General features: G+C 42.9%; 1 protein-coding gene across 4 annotated transcripts in view; it reads left to right on the top strand.

Annotated features, from left to right (window-relative positions):
- Nucleotides 1-16153, top strand: part of PCGF5 (polycomb group ring finger 5) — a 124382-nt gene that overhangs the window by 95285 nt on the left and 12944 nt on the right. For 3 of the 4 annotated variants that reach the window (XM_062214059.1, XM_062214057.1, XM_062214060.1), the window contains exons 7-9: nucleotides 2724-2822; nucleotides 5643-5732; nucleotides 15642-15701. In XM_062214059.1, coding sequence (XP_062070043.1) covers nucleotides 2724-2822; nucleotides 5643-5732; nucleotides 15642-15701 — 249 coding nt within the window. The remainder of the gene's footprint in view (nucleotides 1-2723; nucleotides 2823-5642; nucleotides 5733-15641; nucleotides 15702-16153) is intronic. The other variant, XM_062214061.1, reaches the window with a different exon arrangement.

The following is a 16153-nucleotide window of genomic DNA, read 5'->3' as shown; positions in this document are numbered from 1 at the left end:
AGCAGTTAGGACAGGTTAAGACCCCGCTGCGCCTCCATGTTGGGGCAGCTTCATTTGATACCTGGCTTCAGCTCCTGACTCAGTCTTCCTGCTAATTCAGACTCTGAGAAGCAGTAGTGTTTGTTCAAGTGTTTGGGTCCCTGCCACCCACTTGGGAGAACTGGATTCAGTTCCTATCTTTCAGCTTTGACCCCAGCCAAGCCCTGGCTGTTGTAGGCATTTGGGGAGTGAACCAGCACTTGGGAGTTTGTTCCTTCTCTCTGTCATAAAAAAATAAATTACAAACAATCAAATACCTTGGAATAAACTTAACCAAGGATGTCAAAGATCTATATGATGAGAATTAAAAAATCTTAAAGAATGTTTTCTTTCTCTGTCATAAATAAATTACAAGGATGTTCAACATCACTAATCCTTAGAGAAATGCAATCAAAAACATTTACATATTTTCTTATACCCACTGAATGGCTAGTTTCATAAAAACAACAGGAAATAGCAGGTATTAGTGAAAGTCTAGAGAAATTGGAACCCTTTTGCACTGTTGGTGGGATTCTGAAATGGTGCCACCATCACAGAAAACAATATAGAGGTTGCTCAAAAAATTAAAAATACAACCACCATATATATGATCTGCCAATCCCACTTCCAGATTTATAGCCCATAGAATTGGAAGCAGGATCTTAAAGAGATAACTGAACACACATTTCATAGCAGCATGACTGACAGTAGCTGACTGGTAGACAAAACTCATGTCCATCAATGGATGAGTTGATAAAATGGAGTATTTTCAACCTTGAAAAGGAAGGAAATCCTATCATATCCTACAACATAAATGAACCTGAAGGGCCTTATGCTAAATGAGATAACCCAGTCACAAAAAGACAAATACCAAACGTTTCCACTTATATGAGGTATCTAAAGTGGTCAAATTCATGAAAACAGAAGTTAGAATGGTGGTTACTGGGAGGGAAGGGGGTATTGTTTAATGAGAAATGCGAAAGTTCTGGATGGGCAAGACATTTGGTGCCGCAGATCAGACACCACGCGGTAGGAGGCCCACATCACCTGTCAGAGTGCTTAGCATCAAGACCTGACTATGCCTCCGATTCCAGCTTCGTGCTAATGCACACCCTGGGAAATAGCAGAGTGTTTGGGTCCCTGCAACCCACGTGGAAAACCTCAGTTGAGTTGTAGGCTCCTGGCTTTCTTTGGCCTGGCCCAGCCCTGGTTGCTGTGGCCATTAGGGACTGAACTAGCAAATGGAAGATCACTTTGTGTCTCTATTTCTTTGTCTACTAGTCAGCTACTGTCAGTCATGCTGCTATGAAATGTGCGTTCAGTTATTTCTTTCAAGTAAATAAAATAAGTACAAGTTTTTTTTAAAAAAATGAATTGTGAAGACATCCTATTGAGAGGTTGGAAGACTTAGTGTATATTCTCGAGGTGGCTGCACTACAGACACTGCCCTACAGACTCAGTGAAAATATAGCAAAAGTCTAACTGCCTTTTTTTTTGCAAGAATTGACAAGCTGATGCTAAAAGTCATATAAAACTCCAAGGTTTGTTTTTACTTTTGATAACTTGAAGTTGTGGAATGTCTTTTTTTTTTTTTTTTCATATATCGGTTCACGTGGACCTTGTCTACCACTTCATTTCGCCTCATTTTCAGTTTGATATCCATTCTGGATTGGTTCTCGCATGTTAGTGATGTCGAAGCTTAGAGAGTCAAGTGCTGCTTTGCACATTTTACAGATTAAATACATCCAGGCCCACAGAACGAGTTTTCCAGTGCAGTACTGCTACAGCCCACGAGACGCTGACTGGGCCTGACTCTCCCCACCCCACAATCCATAGCTTAGTGTACACCTTTCAGTTGCTGGAGCTTTTTCTTGTCTGATTGGCCTGTTTGTTCCGCTGTGGGTCTCAGAGTCTCATTTAAAATTGTTCCTTTTGTCAGAATTATTTAGAAGTTATGAGACCATGTGTTTTTGTTGTTTTTTTTTTTTAAGATTTATTTTATGTATTTGAAAGAGTTGCAAAGAGAGGTAGAGACAGAGAGAGAGAGAGGTCTTCCATCCACTGGTTCACTCCCCAGATGGCCACAACGACCGGAGCTGCGCTGATCCAAAGCCAGGAGCCAGGAGCTTCTTCCGGGTCTCCCATGTGGGTGCAGGGGCCCAAGCACTTGGGCCATCCTCTACTGCTTTCCTGGGTCATAGCAGAGAGCTGGATTGGAAGAGGAGCAGCTGGGACTAGAATTGGCACCTATATGGGATGCTGGCGCTTCAGGCCAGGGCGTTAACCCACTGTGCCACAGCACCGGCCCTGAGGTCAGGTTTTTTAAAAATGTCTCTAATGCTTTCAGATATAATATCCACAATAATATATATATATATATATATATATACACACACACACACACACACATATATGCTTCTTGTGATCTTTTTTATTTTTCACTTGTGTTTTCTTTTCTGAAACATTTGGAGATGAGCAGACTGTCTCTTTGCCAGGATTTTCCTAACACACATAGTACATTCTCTCAGAACGTTAGGTCGGTATTCAAGAATCAGGAGCATTTGTACTTAAAACCACTGAAAAAACTGAAAATTGAAAATCTTTTCACAATAAACTTTGAAAGTTCACAAAATGATAGCAGAAATGGTATGTATGGTTTTATTAAAATCTAGGCTGTTCTAATGCGAGATCTTTATTTCCTTTAGGGTTTAATGAAGAAATTCATTCGATGTTCTACACGTGTAACTGTGGGAACTATTAAAAAATTTCTAAGTTTAAAACTAAAACTTCCAAGTTCTTATGAGGTAAGTTAAAAAATATCTAACATTGATCATTTTGATCATCCTAAAGTAAAATTCTAACAAAATTCGTAAAAAAAAATCTTCAAATGAATTTTGTGGAAACTGGTTCTTCTCACATTTGTATGTTCTTTGTGTAGTATACATTTTTCTAATTTAACACATTCTGACTAAAACGTCTGCTGGTGTGCTCGGTGTTTTATACTTAGATGAAATATTTAAAGAATTTAACAGTAAATGCCTCCAAAATAAATATTTCTGCTACATGGATTCTTTAATTGCCATGCTTTAAAAAGTGTCACTTTTTATCTGAGACCTTTGAGAACTGTTAGCCCCAATTTTTTTTAGGTTTCTTCACAACGTTAAGCCTTGTCTTTTTTACAAAAGGGATCTCATGCATGACATTCATGGAGTTCCATGATACACCAAAGCGAGACCATTTAGCACCAGGCAACCTAAACACAAAACATCTGCATGAGTGCAGTTCACCTGCTTACTTACGGGAGAGGTAAATTGCTTCCAGTGTGTCACGTGTTCACAGAACACGAATGACCCTAGCCGTGTGGATATAACAGGGGGTGGAAATATGACCCTCACCTTGCTACCTGCGTGGATGGCAGTCTTGCAGCTTCTGTTAGTTTTCTTGTCACCTCCTTGGGGTTCTGATAGGAGCTTCTAGAACACTAAATACCGGGACTAGTTTCTCTTATAAGTAAAGATATGAAAAGTAACACAGTTTCCTGACTTAATATCTGCAGTAATACTGTATTATCATGAACAGGAGAAATAAAGCATGGTAGGGTTTTGAACACGGACACTGACAGATGTTAAGCCTGTGTTTTGAGGAAGTTTCTGATTCTGCATTGGAGGATTTCTCTCAGATGACCAGTTAGGCTGTGGATTAGCAATTTTTATTATAGCCTAGTCCTATAAATATTAAAATTCCAGAGATGTTAACTTTTGTATTAGGAAAAATGAAAGTCAAGTATCAAAGCCCAGATAATAAAAAAATTTCTACATACAAACTACAGGGGGAAAATAGTGAAATTGGGTTTGCAAACTTTAGTTTACTTACGAGCATGAGGGAACTCCCATCCACTGGCTCATTCCCCAGATGCCTGTAGGGGCAATGAAGGGCAGAGAGCTGAAGCCCAGGAGCTGGGGACTGAATCCAGGTCTCATGTGGATGGTGGAAACTCAAGTACTTGAGCCTGCTGCCTCCCAGCATCTGCATTGGCAGGTAGCCTTAAGCCAGAGCTGGGGTCAAACCCAGGCACTCCAGTGTGGACACATGGGGACCTCAATGTCATAGCAGCATCTTAACCATCAGGCCAAATGCCTGCTCCTGAAATCGTTGATTTGGTTTTGCACTTTATTTTCTTCTTGAAGAATATCATGTGTGGTTTTTATTTCCTTTGAAGTTTGATTCATTGGATCACTATTTTCTATTCTGGTTTTCAGGAAGTTGTTAGAGCTGAGAACTCCCTCAGGGAGTCTTATTTCTGGCTTGTGTATTTGTAGAGAAAGATGGAAGTGGAAGACTCTCAATCCACCCACAGCTCCTTAACCTATCTCAAAGCAAAGGGCTTTTACTGTGATTTTTAGAAATATTTATCAATCCCCTTTATTCTGCTGCATAGCATGTAGGGGCATGATGTAATGAAATAGTTGATAACTAATGCTTCAGTGACAGCACTGCTAATTGGGGAAGATAGTTTAACAATAACAATGGAAGCAGTGCACCTGACTAGTAAGTGCCTTCTAAATAAGTCACTTCTTTGCTTAATATGTTACAGGCAAGAAAATTATCTACTCTGTCCTTTTAACGTTTAATAAAATAGTACCTGAAAGACATTTCCAGAAGTCAGTAATGTAGCTTGAAGTGTTTAATACAATTGGAACTATACTAATGTATTACTTTCATACTTCGAGTTCAAAACTGTAGTCTGTCTAGCAAGACACAGAATTATTTCAAACCCATTCTTTCCCCTCTCTCCACACTTCGAATGTAATCTCATCAGTTTGGTTTTTCATAGCTAGCAAACTGAAACACTGTTTTATTTATAGGGCTCTTTAGTAAATATGTGTTTCACTGCACTTTGTAACATTAGTTATACCCATAGTTCCTGTGGTCTGCACCAGGATCTGAGGGGTAGTTCTTTTCCTGCAATTCAGGGTGAACATGGGCATTAATAAACCCAAACCTCTTTTGAAATTTCATGCAAGGTAGGAAGATGATCTGGTAAGAATTGTGCGAGTCACCATTCAAGCAAACCAGAGAGCCTCGCTGGTTTAGGAGACACAGATCTGGGGCAGATTCCTGCCTGTTCTGTCAACTTAGCTGTCACCAATTACGGGAATTCACATATACCTGGAAGGCTTCATAAATTTCTATATCCACGTTTATTCGTTTCCCTTCTTGGAATCTGAACAAAGGAGAAGAAAGCAACCCCTTCTAATCTTGGGAAGTAAAAAAAAAAAAAAAAAAAAAAGAAAGAAAGAAAGAAAAGAAAAAGAAACTTGGGAGTTAACCTCAGAAGCCCAAAGAGCTCTGAGCAGCTGTAAGGTTGCTAAAGGTTCCCCTCATTTAGTAAGGGTGGGTCAGAAAATTGTGTGCAGCCTCTGAGGTTGTAGAGAGACCTGGACTGAGAGAGCATCCATTGCATTTACAAAGTTTGTGTGTGAACTTAAGGTACGAGTAGATAGTATCTCCTATTTTCCTATAACTTGGTCTCTTGAAAGTTAGAAAATGTATAAACATTTTTTTAAATACTTATGAATTCAAAATTATTCATGTTAATCTACCTGTAACTGTTCTTTTTAAAGTTGGATGTGCTGTGCAATGGTGAAATTATGGGGAAGGATCATACTATGGAATTCATCTATATGACCAGATGGCGTCTGAGAGGCGAAAACGTAAATTCTTTTCTATTTACTTACCTTTGTGTCTATTTAGTGTACCAATATGGCACTCAGATTTAAAAGTATTACTTAGGAACTGAAAAACCTAGTTTGAGAAAGAGAAGAAACTGGTTCCACTTATTGTTTCTTCCAGCACTCTGTGAAAATTGGTCCCAAGTATAAGACTGTGTTAAATGTGGTTTTGTTGTATTTAAGGTGAGTTTAAAAACCTTATCTAAATATGTTCAGGATTCTGCTAACTTCAAGACAGAGACTCGGACACTTAACAGAGGGGAGCTTAGAGGTATATGGAGTGGGTGGGGGAGACAGAGTTCTTCCCTGACTGGTACGATTAGTGGTTGGCGAGAGGGTTGTGGTTGTAGTTGTGGTGGATGGACAGAGAGTAGGAGCCAGGTCATCTTTTTTTCAGGTACCTCTTTTACACTGAAATTATCAAATCAGACCCCAGGGTAAGTGAACTTGCGGAGGTTTCCGATAGCAGCATTAGATTGTTGTGGAATACGGAAGAATTTATTCAAAGGAGGAAACAAAATTGTGTTCTGGATTGTAAACTGATGAGTTATGATCCCAGGCTGCAGCATATCTGAGTTCCTAGTAACGTGGGACACCAGGGAGATTTGGGACAAGCTGATAGATGAAAGTGAAGGATGCAGCGGTAGCACTCCAGGAAATTCTCTTCATGAACCGAGTGCGTGAACAAGCACCAACTGAGAAGGTTGGACTAGGCAACTTACAGAGTTATCTTCAGACTCTGAGCTGTAGTGTACATGGTGCAGTATATCAGACTTTGTTAATAACTTTGAAATAACTCTGTTATTTCATCTATTTTGTAGACTAGATTTTATTACCTTTTTTCACAGAATGTAAACCATAAAAAATAACACAGAATTAAGAGATTTAACCTCTAACACATGGACAGATAATACAAAATTAGTCATCATGAGAGTTGCCTTGTTATAATAATTCTAAAGCACACTTGCATTGAATAGAAGAACCACTGTAAAACCTCAAAAAAGTCATTTCTTATGCTATTCCATGGGCAGCATATGTGGCTGTTTTTCAGAAATGTCTTGAAATGATAGGGGCTTCACTTAAAATCGTTTGCTGATGTGAGTCTTCCTTGGGTAGAGACTTTCTGAGAAGCTGACTGCTGTGGTCACCGCAGGAGGAAAAAGTGACATTCTCATCATTTACTTTCTCACCACCTAATCGTGTGCCCTTGAACCCAGCAAACCGCTTTAGAGTTTTTTAAAAAATCTAATTGTCGGCCGGCGTCGTGGCTCACTAGGCTAATCTTCCGCCTTGCGGCGCCGGCACACCGGGTTCTAGTCCCAGTCGGGGCACCGATCCTGTCCCGGTTGCCCCTCTTCCAGGCCAGCTCTCTGCTGTGGCCAGGGAGTGCAGTGGAGGATGGCCCAAGTCCTTGGGCCCTGCACCCCATGGGAGACCAGGAGAGGCACCTGGCTCCTGCCATCGGATCAGTGCGGTGCGCTGGCTGCAGCGCACCTACCGCAGTGGCCATTGGAGGGTGAACCAACGGCAAAAGGAAGACCTTTCTCTCTGTCTCTCTCTCTCTCTCTCTCTCACTGTCCACTCTGCCTGTCAAAAAAAAAAAAAAAAATCTAATCGTCATTATATTTGGTAGTTACTACCTATGTTTCTGTGACATTTGGTAGTTTTTTAAATGGCTGCACACATGTCACCCTCATGTGACCGTTTGCCCCCAACACGTGTCAAGTAGCAGGTGCAGACTGCAGGACAGACAGGTCGCTGTCAATCAGCCAGCAGTGGTAGGGAACAGATACTGCAGGGCTACACTTGACATTGATATTGCACTGAACATAGGTGTAGCTATGATAGTTCAGTGGGCATTCCAATGTGTTTTGGTGCTTGAAATCATCATGGTGAATAGGTTTGCCCTAAAATTAAGAAATCACTTGTCACCATAGTGAGACCTCTACTGGTGCTCACTTGTCCTTTCTAAGACCCCTTCCCAAAGTCATCCACACTTCCAGATTTTTTTTTTTTTTTTGACAGGCAGAGTGGACAGTGAGAGAGAGACAGAGAGAAAGGGCTTCCTTTTGCCGTTGGTTCACCCTCCAATGGCCGCCGCGGTAGGCGCGCTGTGGCCGGCGCACCGCGCTGATCCGATGGCAGGAGCCAGGTGCTTCTCCTGGTCTCCCATGGGGTGCAGGGCCCAAGGACTTGGGCCATCCTCCACTGCACTCCCTGGCCACAGCAGAGAGCTGGCCTGGAAGAGGGGCAACCGGGACAGGATCGGTGCCCCGACCGGGACTAGAACCCGGTGTGCCGGCGCCGCAAGGCGGAGGATTAGCCTAGTGAGCCACGACGCCGGCCAACACTTTCAGATGTTTTAATGTAAAAACATCAAAGAGCTAATCATAGGAAGTTTTACTAATAGAATATCAGTTAAGTCAGTCTAACTATAATTATGTTTTAAATGACATAGCTGCACACAGTTTATTGAAAGCTCAGGAAGTATTTCAATACCTTATGATTTTTGAGGTGGAAACTAAAGCAGTGAACAGGAACGATGCTGCCCTCGGCGTGTGCGTGCAGCAGTGAGGTAGAGTCGGCCCGCGGCTGTCCCTGCCACAGCCAGCTGTCTTTCCGTTCTCCTCTCAGCCCGTTTCTCCCACTGTCGTCACAGTCTCAGACCAGATCCCCCAAGGCAGCCCTGACTACGGTTTCTTTCATCCAGCCTTAGCAGATTCTGAAAACCTCTACTGTGAAAATACTGAGGTCAGAATGCAGCTGTGCCTCCCCTCCTCCCGCTCTGGTCCACGCCACCACCGCCACTCTCCGGAATGAGAGTCTCCCAGCTGGGCTCCCAGCCATGCCCTTCCCCAGCACGGAGCCAGAGGTTAGAAGATGCCAGTCCTCTGCTCTGCGCCCTCCAGGAGCACTTCACACCCTTCAGATCAAAGCTGAAGTCCTCCCAGAGACCCCAGACACAGCCCGCACCCACCAGCTCTCGGCCCTGCCAGCCCCCTTTGCCCCTTCTCTCACCTGACTGTGCTCCTGTGTCACTTGCTCAGTAAGGCCTCTCCTCTCCCAGCCGTATCCTGGGTCCCTTTTCCTGCTTGTTGTTCTGCACGGTATTCCACCCCCCTGACGTGCCTGGCCTCTTGTTTATAAGTTCATTGCTTGTCCTCCGACAACAGCATCATCTGAAGACAAGGACTTGGGTTCTTCACTGTGAAATCTCCAGCACAAAGCAGTGCCCAGCACAAACACTCAGTGAATATTTGTTTGAAGAGTCAATTGGATGGAACTGTGTTTAATAATAAGATGATTGTTACACAAAATCTATCCTGAGGATAATTTCACCCCTTTGACTCTCAGTTTACCGTTTGTTTTATCTGCTCAAGTTTAGATTTTTGCTCAGGGTCAAATTAAGTACAAGTTACATTACTAGTAGATGAAACCTGACAGTTTGAATGACATGCACAAATGCAGCAGCAGCAATAAAACAATCTTAAAGTTTATTTATTTGTTTGAAAGGCAGAGTCAGAGTGAGGGAGAGACACCCCCAAGTAGCCCCAACGGCTGGGGCTGGGGCTGGGCCAAGCCACAGCCAAGAGCCTGGTTTCTCTTCTGCCACTTTCCCAGGCATAGTAGCGGGGGATGGAAGCCGAGTAGAACAGCCGGGACTCAAACCGGTACTCTGCTGTGCCATGCGAGTGTCGTGTGCTGCAGCCACTGTCCCAGCCCCAGCGGCGGTTCCTTCACTGACTCCTGTTATGGAGAGCACACGCCTCCCCTCTCTACCATCAGCAGCCAGCAAGGCGCCAGGATGCCTGAGGAGTTGCGACTGCTCTCCCTCCTGGCGTCACTAACTAGCAGGTTATTTGCTAAACTAGTGGCCACGCTGTGAGTCTTCGGTTTGCCTCTAACGCTTTGTTAAACATTTTCATCCATCTGGGATTAATTCATATATACACATACAGAGCAAAGTTAAAATTAATTTATTCTTAGTTTTATTGACTACAACATATTGAATACGCCATACCTCGCTGTTTTATCACTTCCTATACATATACATGCACACATGTATATATTCTAGAGTATTTCAGAAAATTTATGCAGAAATGGAATTAAAAATTTGGGGGATTTATTGCAGAGCAGTGGGTTAAGCCACCACCTGCAGTGCCAACATCCCATATGAGCACCAACTTGAGTCCCAGCTGATCCACTCCTGATTAAACTCCTTGCTGATGTACCTGGGAAAATAGCAGATGGCCCAACTGCTTAGGCCCCACCATAAACATCAAAGACCCAGATTGGAGTTCTAGGCTCCTGGCTTCAGCCTGGCCCAGCCCGGCCCAGTCCTGGCCATTGCAGCCATTTGAAGAGTGAGCCAGCAGATGGAAGATCAGTCTCTATCTCTCTGTCTCTTTCATTTTTCCTTTTTACTAAATTTTTTAGAAAAGATTTTATTTATTTATTTGAGAGGTAAAGTTATAGGCAGTGAGAGGGGGAGACAGAGAGAAAAGTCTTGCTTCTGTTGGTTCACTCCCCAGATAGCTGCAACAGCCAGAGCTACACTGATCCGAAGCCAGGAGCCAGGTGCTTTTTCCTGGTCTCCCATGCGGGTGCAGGGGCCCAAGGACTTGGGCCATCCTCTGCTGCTTTCCCAGGCCACAGCAGAGAGCTGGATTGGAAGAGGGGCAGCCAGGACTAGAACCAGCGCCCATATGGGATGCCATTGCCACAGGCAGAGGATTAACCTACTGTGCCACGGTGCCAGCCCCACCTTTTTAACTAAATTTTTAAAGATTTATTTATTTATTTGAAAGGCAGAATTAGAAGAAGGGAGGGAGGGAGGGAGGGAGGGAGGGAGGGAGGGATAAAGACCTTCCATCTGCTGGCTCACTTCCCAAATGGCCGCAATGACCAGGACTGGACCAGGCTAAAACTAGGAGCTAAGAGCTTCTTCTGGGTGTCCCATGTGGGTGCAAGGGCCTGAGTACTTGGGCCATCTTCTGCTGCCTTCCCAAATGCATTAGCAGGGAGCTGGATTGGAAGTGGAGCAGCTGGGACTTGAACCCATACCTATATGGGATGCCAGTGCTGCAGGCAACAGCTTTACCTGCTACACAATGCTGGCCCTTGCCTTCTTTCTTTAACTCTGCCTTTCAAATAATTTTTTAAAGTTTATTCTTGTACAAAAAAAAATTCATGCATGACTTTTCTTATGTACATTCCATGAACTTAAATTTTTTTAATTTTTCATTTTTTATGTGAAAAAAATGGTTCACTTCCCAGATGCCAGCAAAAGCCAGGGTTGGGCCTCCCCAGGTCAAAACCAAGAATGCAAGCACTTGAGCTAGATCAGAAGCCCAGTAGTGGGGCCAGAAACCAGACACTCCAGCATGGGGTACAGGCATCCCAAGAAGCTACTGAAGAGTTTCATGAACTTTTTGAAGACCCTTGTGTGCATGGATTTCAAAATTTTTGGCACCAAAATTAATTTACCTTTAATTCCATTTTCCATAAATTTTTTGAATACGTTCCTGCACATCTTATTCTTTAGAGCAGGTCTCATGCCCATGTTACATGTTGAAAAGCTTTTATGAAAATCTGATCACATAACACCCTTGTCTAAAACCTTTCAACTGCTCGTTTCGGGGAGAAAGGGGTCAAGTTTGATTCAAGTCCAAACTAACAAAGCTAAAAAAAATGCTTTGCCTCATAAAAGATTTATTTATTTATTTGAAAGTCAGAATTACACAGAGAGAGGAGAGGCAGAGAGAGGTTTTCCATCCGATGGTTCACTCCCCAGTTGGCCGCAATGGCTGGAGCTGCGCCGATCTGAAGCCAGGAGCCAGGAGCTTCTTTCAGGTCTCCCACGCGGGTACAGGGGCTGAAGGACTTGGGCCATCTTCTGCTCTCCCAGGCCATAGCAGAGAGCTGGATCGAAGCAGCCGGGACTAGAACTGGCGCCCGTATGGGTTGCCGGCGCTTCAGGCCAGGGCTTTATTTTGCTGTGCCACAGTGCCAGCCCCTATAAGGCAAATCATTGGGCCTTCTAAGCTGTTTGATGTTGTATATTAGTACCCACTAGGGGAGGAATCCCCCACTGATACTCTTCCTATTTGTGCTATCACATGAGCTTTAGATTGGGTTTGAGATTGGCGCGGAGCTGTATTTCGAGTCGGTTGGGCTGAAGCCAACATCTTTGCAGTTTCTTCATTTTGTGTGGTGTGGTGTGGCGTGGTGGGACATCTGCCGGATGTGCCACACTGTTGTCTGTGAGTCCGTCTGTAGTTTTCTTTGCTCTTCATGCTGGACACTACCCCTGAGTCTTTCGCCCCAGGGGAGACTGCTGCATATTCTGATCAGCCCTGTCCTGGGTCCCGCTTCTGCCCTCCATGGATGGATCACAGGAACCGTGGTTTTGCCTGCAGGTCTGAAGAGCAGTGGGTGTCTCCTCGCACCAAAGAACTCTGGTCGTCAGGCCCTGTGGGCTCAGGCTCAGGCTTGCTTCTTGTGACCTCGCCCTTGCTGTGCCCTTGTCTTCACTGTGGTGCATTCCTGAAAGATTTTTATCTCCAGGCAGTGGAACAACACTCAGACTTAGCCAGATCTTAGAAATTTTTCAGTGCATAATAATATTGTCACCTCACGATTAATCTTTTGCTTATTAGTGAAAATATCCTTTAAATGAAGTAAAACTGTGCTTCCCAAGCTGTAATGCAAATACACATCAGCTAGGATCTTGGGAAAACACAGAATCTGACTCTGTAGGTCTGGGTCAGGGCCCAAGATTCTGCACATCTGACAAGGTCTCCGGAAATGCCAGTGCATTTGATCTTTGTACCATTCTTTGTGCAGTAGGGAGACGTGGCCTGTGACCATTGACTTGCCCTGTAGCTCCCACACCTACAAACTGAGAGTGTTTTATTACAGTTAGATCCCAGTGCTGAAGAGACTCAGCCATCTAATCTAATCTTCAGTCTGATGCTCAGAGCCCCATCCATGCCGGTGATTCCTCTTTTTGGAAACATAAATGGAAACAAAGCATTGTTCTGCAGCTTCTCTCCTTTGATGATACGCCTTGTAGACAGTCAGTGAACTTGGAGACAAAGCTTTAATAGCATTCCATTTGTGTGGCTGTGGCATAATTTGAGTAACACTCTGCTTTGGTGGGCGTTTAGATTTTTTTTCAGTTTTTTGACATTACAAGCAATGCTGTAATCCGGTGCATATACCTTTTTGTACATGTGCAAGCATATCCATTGTCTAGCCATGCATGTTTTACGTTTTGTTAGATAATAACAAGTGTCCTCTTGAAAGGTTTTAGCAGTTTGTAATTACATCAATAATAATGTATGAGTGCCCATTTTTTTCTTTTTTTTAAAAGATTTAGCTATGAATTTGAAAGGCAGTGTCAGAGAGCGAGCAAGCTTCCTTCTGCTGGTTCATTCCCCAAGTGACTGCAATGGCCAGAGCTAGGCCAGAACAAAGCCAGAAGCCAGGAACTTCTTCCAGTTCTCCCATGTGGGTGGTAGGGGCCCAGGGCCTTGGGCCATTTTCCTCTGCTTTCCCAGGTGCCCAGGTGCATTAGCAGGGAGCTATATTGGAAGTGGAGCAGCTGGAACACAAACTGGTGTCCATATGGGATGCTGGCACTGCAGGTGGCAGCTGTATCCGCTATGTCACAGGGCCGGTCCCATAGAAAATACCCATTTTCTAATATCCTCATCAATGATCAATGTTGCAGATTGTCAATCTTGTAATTCTTCTGTGAACATTGTTTTCATATTTGTTGCCATGGGTGGGGGGTGGTTCATGTTTGTCTTACTGACTTCTGGCAGCTCTTTCCATAGTTTGAGTGAATTTTCATACATGTTGTAGCCATTTCCTCCCAGTTGTGTCCAGCCTCCTGGCTTTGCCCGTTTTTTGACTGTTAAAATTTAGGTAATCATAACTCTTGAAAAGTTTAATGTGAATTAATGAGATATGTATATACTAAGGTGCTTAGAGTGCCTGGCATAATAAATGTTAGGTATTTTTTAAAATTAAGAATATTAACTTTCATGATTATGGTTCTCTCCTGTCCCGCCTTGTGATCTTACCATCAACATCTCTTTCCCTGCAGCTCAGTTTCATCCTAGAGTCATGTTCTTCTGCTCACCTTTTCTTGGGCAGGTTGAGTACCCACTGTTAGTACAGCCCCCTCTTCCCAGATGATCCTTTAGTTTTCTGTCATCCACAAAGCTCTGCCCGTCCAGAACCTAAAATCACTACACCATGCAGGTCTTCCTTTGCATTATTTGTGGTATCAAGCAATTAAAGAAAAGCAAACATACCTGTCTTAATTGATAACAAAGAGATTAAAAGGAAAAAAAAGTATAACCGCGAGGTTGCCTCTTAGCACCTTCACTCTCTTTTTAAAATTATTATTATTTTATGTATTTAAAAGGCAAGGGAAAAGAAAGAGAATGAAGGATGTCCTGTCCACTAGTTCACACCCTAAATGCCAGCAATAGCTGGGGCTGGACCAGGCTGGAGCTGGGAGCTGGGAACTCAATCCAGATCTCCGACCTGGGTGGCAGGGTCTCGGCAAGCTGAGCTGTCCCCTGATAGCTCCCAGGGTACATGTCAGCAAGAAGCAGAAATTAGGAGCGGAGCCAGGACTGACACCCAGGCACTCCAGTACAGCATGCGGGCACCCCATGCAGCATCCTAACTGCTGTGCCAAATGCCCGCCCCAAGTCTCCACTTTGTGCTGGATGCTATTTGAGACTTTCATATATCATATATAGGCAAAGTCTGATAGGTCAGAGCTTGGAGAGACTTCAGAGAGAAAGCTCACCAAAAGAGAACAATTAATGAGCACTGTGCACAAAATTAGAGACCAAATGCTAGAGGAAAAAACTGCTATTTTGAGAAAATACCAAGTTTCCAAAATTTTTCTTAAAAGGTTACTAATAGATTTGTTTTCATCTTTGCTTAATTTTTCAAAGTGTTTTCATTGCTTAGTCTTTCGAAGTATATCTTTTAAAAACCTATTCTGAGATGTTGTAGTTAGCCTATTTAATTTATACTTCACTTTTTTGTGCATTTTTTTCATTAAGCATATGCAGTGCTGATTCATACATACCTAATTTTAAGGTATATATTATGTTTTATAGTCTGATACTATATACTATATACTATATACTATTTTATATTTAATATCAAATTTAAGAATGATCAGTTTGAAACTCTTAAAAGGTGTAGTAGGTTTCCAATGGAATCTACTTAAATTTTAAAATGTTTGCTCATTTATTCCATCATAAAACACTCCATGATAGATGGCGGCTCTGTCTTCACTATTAGGTTTGCAAATAGGAGTGAGAAACAGAAAGTTAAAGAGTTCATAACCCAGTGCTATGAAAATAGATACGGAGACTACAATCATTTGAGCAGTAGAAAGAACATAATATACAACAGAAGACGGCTGAGTGAATTTTGATGCCCCGGTCAGACCCCCAATCTCCTTGAACAGTCTGTACAGTTGGAGGTTCAGGACAACTGGTCTCAGAAGGGATGGAAGAAGGAGGGTGCCCCTTGAATACACTCAAGAAGTGAGGATTTTCCCAATAATTAGCATTTGAAAAGGACTGGCCTTCAGTTTGGAATTCACAGAATTTAAACAAAACTCATGCCTCCATGCTAAAATTATTTCAAGCTAAATTCTGCCAGTGTTACCAATCACTAAGTTAGGAAAATCTATTTTTCCCCCCAAAAAAACTACCATATTTTGAAAAGTGTTTATTTAAAATTAATCTTGTTGACTCTTATGCTTTGACATTAAAATATTTTAAATAATCCGTTTTAAATATGTGTCCAGTTGTGGATGCCTCTTATCTGATGAGTTCATCTCCTCCGCAGTTTCGGTGTCTGAACTGCTCATCTTCGCAAGTCTGCCCTCAGGATGGCCCCTTGTATCAGGTAAGAGGCACTCAGGACTGTGCATATGCCCATCACAATGTCACAGCAGGGATCGCTGGTCCCAGAGTTCCTAAGACACTAACTGTAAAGCCAGTAGTCACTTGAATTACAAAAGCTTGATCTTTTCAACACATGTATACAAAGTTTCCCGTTATTTTAATTCTCCTGAATGATCTATTTAATCTTACTGAACTAAAAATGAAACTATAAATGTTCAGGCCATTAGTTTTAAGTCAGGAATTTTTAACAATTTCTAGTTTCAACCCCTGAGAATTCTCTGATCCATGTTGAAGTCAGATGTTATGTTCTGAGTGTAAGGTTTTATAATTTTTAAACAAATCAATCGTAAGTGAAAGATGAAATTTTGGGACCGGTGCTGTGGCACAGCAGGTTAACGCCCTGGCCTGAACCTGGCATCCCATGTAGGTGCCGGGTCTAGTCCCGGCTGCTCC

Source organism: Lepus europaeus, chromosome 17 (assembly GCF_033115175.1).
Source record: "Lepus europaeus isolate LE1 chromosome 17, mLepTim1.pri, whole genome shotgun sequence".
Lineage (NCBI taxonomy): Eukaryota > Metazoa > Chordata > Mammalia > Lagomorpha > Leporidae > Lepus > Lepus europaeus.
This window is presented reverse-complemented; position numbering and strand designations above follow the sequence as displayed.